Source organism: Oncorhynchus mykiss, chromosome 29, assembly GCF_057628025.1.
Source record: "Oncorhynchus mykiss isolate SJ-2025 chromosome 29, ASM5762802v1, whole genome shotgun sequence".
NCBI lineage: Eukaryota > Metazoa > Chordata > Actinopteri > Salmoniformes > Salmonidae > Oncorhynchus > Oncorhynchus mykiss.
The window spans coordinates 8,254,193-8,267,404 of NC_143050.1; the positions used below are offsets into that span (position 1 = coordinate 8,254,193).

At 46.2% G+C, this 13,212-nt stretch overlaps 1 protein-coding gene and 1 long non-coding RNA gene across 5 annotated transcripts in view; both read right to left on the reverse strand.

The window, feature by feature from the left end:
• Positions 1–521: 521 nt before the first annotated feature.
• LOC149970332 (uncharacterized) lies at positions 522–1,066 on the reverse strand. Its single transcript, XR_016493187.1, has 2 exons — positions 984–1,066; positions 522–727 (listed from the first exon to the last, which is right to left on the reverse strand). It is a non-coding gene; the product is annotated as an uncharacterized LOC149970332 (long non-coding RNA).
• A 1,665-nt stretch (positions 1,067–2,731) lies between these two features.
• The window catches only part of stard13a (StAR-related lipid transfer (START) domain containing 13a), a 175,218-nt gene continuing 164,737 nt past the window's right edge, over positions 2,732–13,212 (reverse strand). For all 4 annotated transcript variants that reach the window (XM_090226453.1, XM_090226454.1, XM_090226455.1 and 1 more), the window contains 7 exons: positions 13,012–13,210; positions 8,775–8,988; positions 8,510–8,624; positions 7,863–8,111; positions 6,059–6,276; positions 5,426–5,602; positions 2,732–5,279 (listed from right to left, as the gene is read on the reverse strand). In XM_090226453.1, the coding sequence (XP_090082579.1) occupies positions 5,162–5,279; positions 5,426–5,602; positions 6,059–6,276; positions 7,863–8,111; positions 8,510–8,624; positions 8,775–8,988; positions 13,012–13,210 (1,290 nt within the window). In that variant the 3' untranslated portion in view covers positions 2,732–5,161. The remainder of the gene's footprint in view (positions 5,280–5,425; positions 5,603–6,058; positions 6,277–7,862; positions 8,112–8,509; positions 8,625–8,774; positions 8,989–13,011; positions 13,211–13,212) is intronic.

The window sequence follows — 13,212 nt, forward strand, 5'->3', positions numbered from 1 at the left end:
CCTGAAAAGTTGCACGGAGGCTGTTCGATGCTAATGCCTTACCACCTCACGCCATTTGCATACACTGTATATATAGACTATTTTTCTATTGTGTTATTGACTGTACGCTTCCATGTGTAACTCTGTGTCGTTGTTTGTGTCGAACTGCTTTGCTTCATCTTGGCCAGGTCACAGTTGTAAATGAGAACTTGTTCTCAACTTGCCTACCTGGTTAAATAAAGGTGTTCTCAACTTGCCTACCTGGTTAAATAAAGGTGAAATAAAATAAAATAAAAGGTTGATGTTCTGAGGACTGTTGCTCGATCTAAAAGACATACAACTTCAACAGGGTTGACTAGTAGTCACACTCAGAGCCTGTAGTTTATCAGACGTTCAGCTGCTTTCAGTAACTTTGTTCTAGACAGACGGACGGACGGACAGATAAACACACACACACACACAGACACACACAGAGCGAGAGAACGAGAAAAGAGAGACAAATAAAGAGACAAAGACAAAGAAAGAGAGAACTCAGACTCCAGTTGCATTTTTTTAAAGTTTTATTCTCCCCTGAAGAAACAAACAGCCTTGTATCTTCCACCCTGTTGACCTAAATAAACCTTGTTCCAGAACTGGTCCTGTTGACCTAAACCTGGTTCCAGAACTGGTCCTGTTGACATACACCTGGTACCAGACCTGGTCCTGTTGTCATTTACCTTAGCCTGGTACCAGATCTGTTGACATAAACCTGGTACCAGATCTGGCCCTGTTGACATAAACCTGGTACCAGATCTGGCCCTGTTGACATAAACCTGGTACCAGATCTGGCCCTGTTGACATAAACCTGGTACCAGATCTGGCCCTGTTGACATAAACCTGGTACCAGATCTGGTCCTGTTGACATAAACCTGGTACCAGATCTGGCCCTGTTGACATAAACCTGGTACCAGATCTGGCCCTGTTGACATAAACCTGGTACCAGATCTGGCCCTGTTGACATAAACCTGGTACCAGACCAACAGGAACAGATCTGGCCCTGTTGACATAAACCTGGTACCAGATCTGGCCCTGTTGACATAAACCTGGTACCAGATCTGGCCCTGTTGACATAAACCTGGTACCAGATCTGGTCCTGTTGACATAAACCTGGTACCAGATCTGGCCCTGTTGACATAAACCTGGTACCAGATCTGGTCCTGTTGACATACACCTGGTACCAGACCTGGTCCTGTTGTCATTTACCTTAGCCTGGTACCAGATCTGGCCCTGTTGACATAAACCTGGTACCAGATCTGGCCCTGTTGACATAAACCTGGTACCAGATCTGGTCCTGTTGACATACACCTGGTACCAGACCTGGTCCTGTTGTCATTTACCTTAACCTGGTACCAGATCTGGCCCTGTTGACATAAACCTGGTACCAGATCTGGCCCTGTTGACATAAACCTGGTACCAGATCTGGCCCTGTTGACATAAACCTGGTACCAGATCTGGTCCTGTTGACATACACCTGGTACCAGATCTGGCCCTGTTGACATAAACCTGGTACCAGATCTGGCCCTGTTGACATAAACCTGGTACCAGATCTGGCCCTGTTGACATAAACCTGGTACCAGATCTGGCCCTGTTGACATAAACCTGGTACCAGATCTTGTCCTGTTGACATAAACCTGGTACCAGATCTGGCCCTGTTGACATAAACCTGGTACCAGATCTGGCCCTGTTGACATAAACCTGGTACCAGATCTGGCCCTGTTGACATAAACCTGGTACCAGACCAACAGGAACAGATCTGGCCCTGTTGACATAAACCTGGTACCAGATCTGGCCCTGTTGACATAAACCTGGTACCAGATCTGGCCCTGTTGACATAAACCTGGTACCAGATCTGGTCCTGTTGACATAAACCTGGTACCAGATCTGGCCCTGTTGACATAAACCTGGTACCAGATCTGGTCCTGTTGACATACACCTGGTACCAGACCTGGTCCTGTTGTCATTTACCTTAGCCTGGTACCAGATCTGGCCCTGTTGACATAAACCTGGTACCAGATCTGGCCCTGTTGACATAAACCTGGTACCAGATCTGGTCCTGTTGACATACACCTGGTACCAGACCTGGTCCTGTTGTCATTTACCTTAACCTGGTACCAGATCTGGCCCTGTTGACATAAACCTGGTACCAGATCTGGCCCTGTTGACATAAACCTGGTACCAGATCTGGTCCTGTTGACATAAACCTGGTACCAGATCTGGTCCTGTTGACATAAACCTGGTACCAGATCTGGCCCTGTTGACATAAACCTGGTACCAGATCTGGTCCTGTTGACATAAACCTGGTACCAGATCTGGCCCTGTTGACATAAACCTGGTACCAGATCACGCACTGTTGACATAAACCCGGTACCAGATCTGGCCCTGTTGTCATAAACCTGGTTCCAGAACTGGCCCTGTTGTCATAAACCTGGTTCCAGAACTGGTCCCGTCATTGACCTTAGCCTGGTTCCAGGTCTGGTCCTGTTGACATTGACCTTAGCCTGGTTCCAGAAAAGGTTGTGCCGTCTCCGACAAGGCATTGTCTTACATCAGATGATTCTGTCTGCATTGACTGATTGAGGACTGCATGTCGTCTAGGAATGAAGCCACCTGGCGGAGGACAATGGCAACAAGGAGTTGTCATGACAGCATAAACAGGCCTGGGACCAGACTAGGTTAAAGCCTGGTGTCAGCCACCCTGTTGTCCTCTAACAGTATAAACAGGCCTGGGACCAGACTAGGTTAAAGCCTGGTGTCAGCCACCCTGTTGTCCTCTAACAGCATAAACAGGCCTGGGACCAGACTAGGTTAAAGCCTGGTGTCAGCCACCCTGTTGTCCTCTAACAGCATAAACAGGCCTGGGACCAGACTAGGTTAAAGCCTGGTGTCAGCCACCCTGTTGTCCTCTGAAATCATAAACAGGTCTAGGAACAGATTAAGTTCAAGTCTGGTGTCAGCCACTCTGTTGTCCTCTGAAAGCATAAACAGGCCTGGGACCAGACTAAGTTAAAGCCTGGTGTCAGCCACTCTGTCCTCCTCTAATCTCCTCAGCTATCTCCTCACATTTACCCATAATCCCCTATGGCTCACGTCAGAATCAAGTACACTGTTCCCACGCAAACAGCATGGCGGTACTGTAGCAACACCATAGCAACGTTACGGTTTAGCGGCACCATAGTAACGCCGTGGCAATTACCATGGTGATCCTACAGCAACACCAAGTCAACCCTACAGCAACCTAACACCATGGTATCGTCATGGCGATGGCACTGCTATGGCAATACAGTACAGCATTATACAACAGCTTAGTGACCTCACGGTAACGGCGTGGTACAGTTATATTATAATACATTAGATAGTTACTGTATTGCTTTAGGACATGTGAAATGACCATAACATCAGCATATCAATATGATAAAGTCCTGATGGGCAATGAGATATATTTTCATCTGCTGGTACAGAGAGCATCACTTATTTACACTGTGTGTACAGACTAGCACACACACACACGCACGCACGCACGCACGCACGCACACACGCACACACGCACACGCACACACACGCACACGCACACGCACGCACGCACGCACACACGCACGCTTCCCAGAAGCAGTGAAATGGTTAAATGTCCTAGACATTGTATAACAGGATAAAACATATTTTAAAAAGCAACGATTATACAACAACAACGATGAGGTCATAATATTAAAATAACAATAATACAATAATAATATAATTAACGCAGACAATAAAGATGAATGAAGTAATAATAATAATAATTATAATAATAGTAGTAGTAGTTTAAACTGACAGTGATGCTGAGAGCAGAGCTAAAGCTTTAGGAACCAGGGACCCAGATTCACAAAATCTTCTTTAAGAAGAAATGACCTTTCAACTGGCATTTTTCCCCCTTAACTGTAAACTTATGAAGAAAGTTAAGCAAAGTTGATATTTCTCAAAAAGTTTATTAGAAATGTTACGGGTATTATTATTATTTTTTCTCCTGAAGCAAAAAAGTTAAGAAGAAATTAGACTCTTGAAAATACAGTTTTGGGATGTTTTAGGAAATGTTCTTAATTCCAAGATAGCTAAACCCTCGTCTTAAACTCTGGGCAGTGAGAGAAAAATCTCATGAAAGCAATTGAACCTGTTGAATTCATTCACAAACTTCATCTGAAAGTTTCAGTATTGATTATTTTAAACCAAAGAACATGTTGAAGAACAGTAATCTCAGTAGGAAATATGCTAACATGATTACCGTTGTTAGCTAGATAGCTAGCTAAATCGGTTGAATAGCAAAAAACATTTTAAGAAGTTTTGTATGAAGATATTTGAGGAGTTCGTAAGATAATTATTAAATCTTAAAATATTGTGGAGGAATTGCACTATCTTATGAACTTCTTTTTTTTTTTTCTTAAGCAGCTTCTTTGTTTTGTGAATCTGGGCCCAGATCTGTCTTCAAGTTCAATCTAGAACATTCCATATTCCTGGTTCTGAATTCTAGATTATTCAGTGTCACTGGTTCAAAGTTCTAGATCGTTCCGTATCCCTTGTTCCAAGTTCAATATTGTTCAGTGTCACTGGTTCTACATTAGATTGTTCCAAATCTCTGGTTCCAAGGTTTAGAGAAGGGTTTCTTAAGCTATGGGTCGGTACCCAAAGTGGGTCCCTGGGCATGTGAGAGGTGGGTCGTGAGTTATAAGAATACATCTATCATCACACACCATTTCTTCTTAACTTGGGTCGTTGGAGGACGATTTGGGTCATGGGAGGACAGTCAATTTCTGAAATAGTTTAAGAATCCCTGATAGATTGTTCCATATTTCCTGGTTTTACATTTTATATCACCAGTCGTTGTTCCCTGGTTCTAGGTCGCTGCATCCAGAACCCTGGTTCCTAGTTATAGGTCAAACTAGTCTTCCCTCCTGCTTCCCCGGTTCCCTGGTTCTAGGTTCCCTGGTTCTAGGTCCATGGAACTAGCCCTTTTGTTCAAGTTTCTAGATCCATGAATCTAGGTCCAAGCTTCGAAGGTCCACGGTTCTAGCCGTCCTGTTCTCCTGCGTTTTTTTACAGCAACTTCTCTCTGGTCTTCTGGTCCTTGGGGCCGTGCTCCCTGGCGGTGTAGCCCAGCCTCATGCCCTGGGATTCAGATCTTGGTCTCGGTGCCTGGAGGGTCTGGAGGGAGGAAGGAGGAACGGATCCTCTGGGCCTCAGAGACACACAGGTGACCAAACACCTTGTTGTACCACTCTGGAGACCTGCCCCTGGACACAGCAACAACATGGGTTAAAACACCATGTTGTACCACTCTGGAGACCTACCCCTGAACACAGCAACAACATACGGTATGACTATGAACAGTAGAACAGACTGTTACTACACACATGCACAAGGACACACACAGCCTTACTTCAGATCGACTCTGCAGATGTGTGTGAGTCGGGACTTCCCGGTTCCGTGGGGTTCTAGAAGGTACTGTGATTCTAGAATCACTCCTCTGACTGATACCATGGCTGGACTGTCCTCATAGTCCACTGATACACACACCAACACACAGCAACCCTTAGAAATGCTGCTACGCCACGACCTGAGAGAGAGACAGAGAGAGAGAGAGAGAGAGAGAGAGAGACAGAGAGAGAGAGAGAGAGAGAGAGAGAGAGAGAGAGAGAGAGAGAGAGAGAGAAAGAGAGAGAGAGAGAGAGAGAAAGAGAGAGAGCGAAAGAGAGAGAGAAACAGAGAGAGAAACAGTGAGAGAGAGAAACAGAGAGAGAGAGAGAAACAGAGAGAGAGAGATAGAGAAACAAAGAGAGAGAGAGATAGAGAGAGAGAAAGAGAGAGAGATAGAGAAAGAGAGAGAGAGAGAGAGAAAGAGAGAGAGAGAAACAAAGAGAAAGAGAAAGAGAGAGCGAAACAGAGAGAAACAGAGAGAGAGTGAGAGTGATAGTGAGTCACAGAAAACATCAGACAGTCAGAGAGAGAAACAGAGTGATAGAGGTGAAAAGAAGAAGAGCCATGTCTGATCAAAGTGATTTGGTTCACTGACCTCAGTACTACGTAGTCAGTGTTGGGGTGTGGGGCCATGCTCTGCAAGCTGTACTGGTAGATGTCTGTCTGTCTGCCCAGGGTAACCAGAACCTTCTCCTGCAGTACGCCTGTCTGCCACAGGGGGCGCTCCCGCAGCAGCCTCTCCAACACCTCACTGGGCTTCGCACACACCTCCACACACACACGCCACCGCCGCAGTGGGTTACCATCACCCACCTAGAGTAGAGGGAGAGACACACACACACACAAACATATATATACACACACACACACACACACACACACACACACACAGAGGTGTTAGGAAGAATGTGTTTGTGGGTGTAGGTGCATACAATATTATAAACTGGGTGGTTCGAACCCTGAATGCTGATTGGCTGACAGCCGTAATATATCAGACCATATACCACAGGTATAACACAATTTGTTTTTACTGCTCTAATTACGTTGGTAACCAGTTTATAATAACAATAAGGAACCTCGGGGGATGGTGGTATATGGCCAATTTAACACGGCTAAGGGCTGTATCCAGGCACTCAGCGTTGTGTCTTGACTAAGAACAGCTCTTAGCTGTGGTATATTGGCCATATACCACACCCCCTCGGGCCTTAGTGCTTCATTCTAATATGTCTGCGGTGTGTGATGGTATGAGTATGTGATGGTATGAGTGTGTGATGGTATGAGGGTTTGATGGTATGAGTGTGTGATGGTATGAGTGTGTGATGGTATGAGTGTGTGATGGTATGAGTGTGTGATGGTATGAGTATGTGATGGTATGAGTGTGTGTATGGTATGAGTGTGTGATGGTATGAGTGTGTGGTGGTATGAGTGTGCGTATGGTATGAGTGTGTGATGGTATGAGTAGGTGATGGTATGAGTGTGTGATGGTATGAGTGTGTGATGGTATGAGTGTGTGTATGGTATGAGTGTGCGATGGTATGAGTGTGCGATGGTATGAGTGTGCGTATGGTATGAGTGTGTGATGGCATGAGTGTGTGATGGTATGAGTGTGTGATGGTATGAGTGTGTGTGATGGTATGAGTGTGTGATGGTATGAGTGTGTGTATGGTATGAGTGTGTGTATGGTATGAGTGTGTGATGGTATGAGTGTGTGATGGTATGAGTGTGTCATGGTATGAGTGTGTCATGGCATGAGTGTGTGATGGTATGAGTGTGTGATGGTATGAGTGTGTGATGGTATGAGTGTTTGATGGTATGAGTGTGTGATAGTATGAGTGTGTGATGGTATAAGTGTGTGATGGTATGAGTGTGTGTATGGTATGAGTGTGTGATGGTATGAGTGTGTGATGTATGAGTGTGTGATGGTATGAGGGTTTGATGGTATGAGTTTGTGATGGTATGAGTGTGTGATGGTATGAGTGTGTGATGGTATGAGTGTGTGATGGTATGAGTGTGTGATGGTATGAGTGTGTATGGTATGAGTGTTTGATGGTATGAATGTGTGATGGTATGAGTGTGTGATGGTATGAGTGTGTGTATGGTATGAGTGTGTGATGGTATGAGTGTGTGATGGTATGAGTGTGTGTATGGTATGAGTGTGTGATGGTATGAGTGTGTGATGGTATGAGTGTGTGATGGTATGATTGTGTGATGGTATGAGTGTGTGATGGTATGAGTGTGTGTATGGTATGAGTGTGTGATGGTATGAGTGTGTGTATGGTATGAGTGTGTGATGGTATGAGGGTGATGGTATGAGTGTGTGATAGTATGAGTGTGTGATGGTATGAGTGTGTGATGGTATGAGTATGTGATGGTATACATATTAGGTATGCGACACACACCTTTTTGCAGGCCAGTTCAGTGTGGTCAGTGGTAGCCCGGGATACCCATCCTTTGCTGTTGTCTCTGGCCTCTTTTAGCAGTCCCTGGACCAGCCCCTCCATGTGTGTGTGGTAGGATCCTTCCTCCTCCTCCTCCTCCTCTTCCTCGTCCTCCTCGTCATGTGTCTTACGCAGCTCGTCCAGAGGGGGCGCTAGTAACTCAGCCTCCATGTAGGAGTTATGGGACCGGCTTATCATGTCCTGTGGGATCTGAATGGGACAGGACTGGTATGTGTGTGTGTGTGTGTGTATCAGCTATGAGGTATATTACGAAGGCTGTGTTTACTTCGCCAGCCACATTCTGATCAATTATCGTCAAATGAGCTGATCTGATTGGTCAAAAGACCAATTAGAAAAATCAAATAAATCAGAATTATTTTTTGTTTGGTTGGAATTACGCAACCAAACAGTAGGAATCGGACTGGTTAATTAGGACCAGAACTTAAACAAAGTACAAACTTTTAAATGTAATTCACGCTTGAGCCGACATCCACATTGTTTACTGCAAAGGCGATCTCGCCTCCAACGTCAGGGAAATGACCTTTAACCTTACAGTTAGTTATTAACTAGTCCATGAAATACTTCTCAACAGAGATGTTGTTTCTCACCTCAAACAGGTGCTGGCACTCAGTGATCATGTGAGCCAGGCCCTGTGTGGCGGCAAGGTTCTCACTCAGGTCCTTCTGGTCCGGGCGGCCCGTAGCGTACTTCTTCTGGATCGACCTATAGGAGGAGAGGAGGGGAGGAGTTAGTGACTGCGGGGAGGAGTTAGTGAGATGGTAGCAGGTGGGAGGCCCAAAACTAAACCACATTGTTAATGCAGTACAGGTCAGCGGATGTTCTGTGTGTGTGTGTGTGTGTGTGTGTGTGTACCTGGGGGACAGGTTGTCATTCTTCAGTATGTTGAGGTGGAACAGGGAGGGGCCCAGACACACAGCCAGGTTCATAGGGGTCATCTGGTTCTCCTCTACACAGGAAGTGACATCACGCAGGAAGCAGAGCAGCGTCTGGAGCACTTCCCTGTTCTCGTCTGACATCAGCAAGATGGCCGCCCTCACGGCCTGCAACCTCTGCTCCTTAGGGACATCTACAGGGAGAGAGAGAGAGAGAGAGAGAGAGAGATACAGAGACAGAGAGAGAGAGAGAGAGAGAGGGGGAGAGAGAGAGAGAGAGAGAGAAGAGCGAGAGAGAGAGAGAGAGAAGAGCGAGAGAGAGCGAGAGATAGCGAGAGAGAGAGAGAATAGCGAGAGAGAGAGAGAATAGCGAGAGAGAGAGAGAAAGAGAGACAGAGAGAGAGAGAGAGAGACAGAGAGAGAGAGAGAAGAGAGAGAGAGAGAGAGAGAGAGAAGAGCAAGAGAGAGAGAGAGGGGGATAGGGAGAGAGAGAAGAGCGAGAGAGAGAGAGAGAGAGAGAGAGAGGGGGGGATAGGGAGAGAGAGAAGAGCGAGAGCGAGAGCGAGAGAGAGAGAGAGAGAGAGAGAGAGAGATGCAGGAGAATTAGGAACATACATTAGGTTTGTGTTGCAAAAATGGTGGATGTACTACTCAGTGGTAATTGTTTAGATAATCCTCTAAGAAAACCAATGGTCCCAAACCTCATGTCTCATAATTCCATTCAGAAGTTATTGGAGTTTTTACCCTTGTAGGATGATGGACAGAATCAGGGTGACACGATCAACCAGAGAAAAAAAGGGCCAGAAATCAGGAAAATTGCATCTTGTCAGCTAGGCCACGCTAAGACTACTGTCTACCAGTCAGGTTCACTTTCCTGTTGAACTCAGCTAGGCCACGGTAAGACTACTGTCTACCTGTCAGGTTCACATTCCTGTTGAACTCAGCTAGGCCACGGTAAGACTACTGTCTACCTGTCAGGTTCACATTCCTTTTGAACTCAGCTAGGCCACGGTAAGACTACTGTCTACCTGTCAGGTTCACATTCCTTTTGAACTCAGCTAGGCCACGGTAAGACTACTGTCTACCTGTCAGGTTCACATTCCTGTTGAACTCAGCTAGGCTACGCTAGATTAAGACTACTGTCTACCAGTCAGGTTCACTTTCCTGTTGAACTCAGCTAGGCCACGGTAAGACTACTGTCTACCTGTCAGGTTCACATTCCTGTTGAACTCAGCTAGGCTACGATAGATTAAGACTACTGTCTACCAGTCAGGTTCACTTTCCTGTTGAACTCAGCTAGGCCACGGTAAGACTACTGTCTACCTGTCAGGTTCACATTCCTGTTGAACTCAGCTAGGCTACGCTAGATTAAGACTACTGTCTACAAGTCAGGTTCACTTTCCTGTTGAACTCAGCTAGGCCACGGTAAGACTACTGTCTACCTGTCAGGTTCACATTCCTGTTGAACTCAGCTAGGTTACGCTAGATTAAGACTACTGTCTACCAGTCAGGTTTACTTATCTATTGAACTCAGCTAGGCTACGCTAAGACTACTGTCTACTAGTCAGGTTCACTTTCCTGTTGAACTCAGCTAGGTTACGCTAGATTAAGACTACTGTCTACCAGTCAGGTTCACTTTCCTGTTGAACTCAGCTAGGCTACGCTAGATTAAGACTACTGTCTACCAGTCAGGTTCACTTTCCTGTTGAACTCAGCTAGGCTACGCTAGATTAAGACTACTGTCTACCAGTCAGGTTCACTTTCCTGTTGAACTCAGCTAGGCTACGCTAGATTAAGACTACTGTCTACCAGTCAGGTTCACTTTCCTGTTGAACTCAGCTAGGCTACGCTAGATTAAGACTACTGTCTACCAGTCAGGTTCACTTTCCTGTTGAACTCAGCTAGGCCACGGTAAGACTACTGTCTACCTGTCAGGTTCACATTCCTGTTGAACTCAGCTAGGCTACGCTAGATTAAGACTACTGTCTACAAGTCAGGTTCACTTTCCTGTTGAACTCAGCTAGGCCACGGTAAGACTACTGTCTACCTGTCAGGTTCACATTCCTGTTGAACTCAGCTAGGTTACGCTAGATTAAGACTACTGTCTACCAGTCAGGTTTACTTATCTATTGAACTCAGCTAGGCTACGCTAAGACTACTGTCTACTAGTCAGGTTCACTTTCCTGTTGAACTCAGCTAGGTTACGCTAGATTAAGACTACTGTCTACCAGTCAGGTTCACTTTCCTGTTGAACTCAGCTAGGCTACGCTAGATTAAGACTACTGTCTACCAGTCAGGTTCACTTTCCTGTTGAACTCAGCTAGGCTACGCTAGATTAAGACTACTGTCTACCAGTCAGGTTCACTTTCCTGTTGAACTCAGCTAGGCTACGCTAAGACTACTGTCTACCAGTCAGGTTCACTTTCCTGTTGAACTCAGCTAGGCTACGCTAGATTAAGACTACTGTCTACCAGTCAGGTTTACTTTCCTGTTGAACTCAGCTAGGCTACGCTAAGACTACTGTCTACCAGTCAGGTTCACTTTCCTGTTGAACTCGTCAGCTTTCTTCTTGAATCAGCAAGACATAAAACTATATTTAGGTAAGATGCATATCAATTTTGAGACGTGACATGTAGCATTTTCCTATTTTAGTATACGCTTTTCCTATTCATTCCTGTTTCTCTGTGAAATATCAACAAGGCACACTGAGTGTACACCAAGCGTTTGATTTTCACAGACTTTTACATTTCATTCAGCTCGTGTCAGACCTAATTTAGCTTTTTGCGACCCATGGGAACAAATCCAGGACGTTTGAGCTGAAAGTAGAAAAGTTCTGGATTAAGGGGGTGTTTAAAAAATGTATATATTTAACCTTTAATTAACTAGACAAGTCAGTTAAGAACAAATTCTTATTTACAATGACAGCCTACCTAGGAACTGTGGGTTAACTGCCTTGTTCAGGAGTAGAATGACAGATTTTTACCTTGTCAGCTCCGGGATTTGATCTAGCAACCTTTCAGTTACTAGTTCAACGCTCTAACCACTAGACTATCTGCCGCCTCTACACCAGGCTACCTGCCGCCTTTACACTCTAACCACTAGGCTACCTGCCGCCTTTACACTCCAACCAATAGGCCACCTGCCTCCTCTAAACTCTAACCACTAGGCTACCTGCCGCCTCTACACTCTAACCACTAGGCTACCTGCCACCTCTACACTCTAACCACTAGGCTACCTGCCGCCTCTACACTCTAACAACTAGGCTACCTGCCACCTCTACACTCTAACCACTAGGCTACCTGCCACCTCTACACTCTAACCACTAGGCTACCTGCCACCTCTACACTCTAACCACTAGGCTACCCTGCCACCTCTACACTCTAACCACTAGGCTACCTGCCACCTCTACACTCTAACCACTAGGCTATCTGCCACCTCTACACTCTAACCACTAGGCTACCTGCCACCTCTACACTCTAACCACTAGGCTATCTGCCACCTCTACACTCTAACCACTAGGCTACCTGCCACCTCTACACTCTAACCACTAGGCTACCTGCCGCCTCTACACTCTAACAACTAGGCTACCTGCCACCTCTACACTCTAACCACTAGGCTACCTGCCGCCTCTACACTCTAACAACTAGGCTACCTGCCTCCTCTAAACTCTAACCACTAGGCTACCTGCCGCCTCTACACTCTAACCACTAGGCTACCTGCCACCTCTACACTCTAACCACTAGGCTACCTGCCGCCTCTATAGGCTACCTGCCACCTCTACACTCTAACCACTAGGCTACCTGCCGCCTCTACACTCTAACCACTAGACTACCTGCCTCCTCTACATTGTAAACACTAGGCTACCTGCCTCCTCTACACTCTAACCACTAGGCTACCTGCCGCCTCTACACTCTAACCACTAGGCTACCTGCCACCCCTACACTCTAACCACTAGACTACCTGCCTCCTCTACATTCTAAACACTAGGCTACCTGCCTCCTCTACACTCTAACCACTAGGCTACCTGCCTCCTCTACACTCTAACCACTAGACTACCTGCCTCCTCTACACTCTAACCACTAGGCTACCTGCCTCCTCTACACTCTAACCACTAGGCTACCTGCCTCCTCTACACTCTAACCACTAGGCTACCTGCCGCTCTAACCACTAGGCTACCTGCCGCCCCTGTGCATGCTTCCATGAGTGTGAGTTCTTACACTGGTAGATGTGTAGGAAGGTCTCTCCCAGCTTGCTGGTCAGTAGAGGTTCAGGAAGGTCTCTGAAGAACTGTTTAACCATGTCTGCTACGTCGTACGCTGACTGGTCCTCGTAACACACACTGTCAGGACTGGTCTCACACTCCTGTCTCAACGCCTGGATACGAGACTTCACACCAGATTTACGGAACAGACCCACCT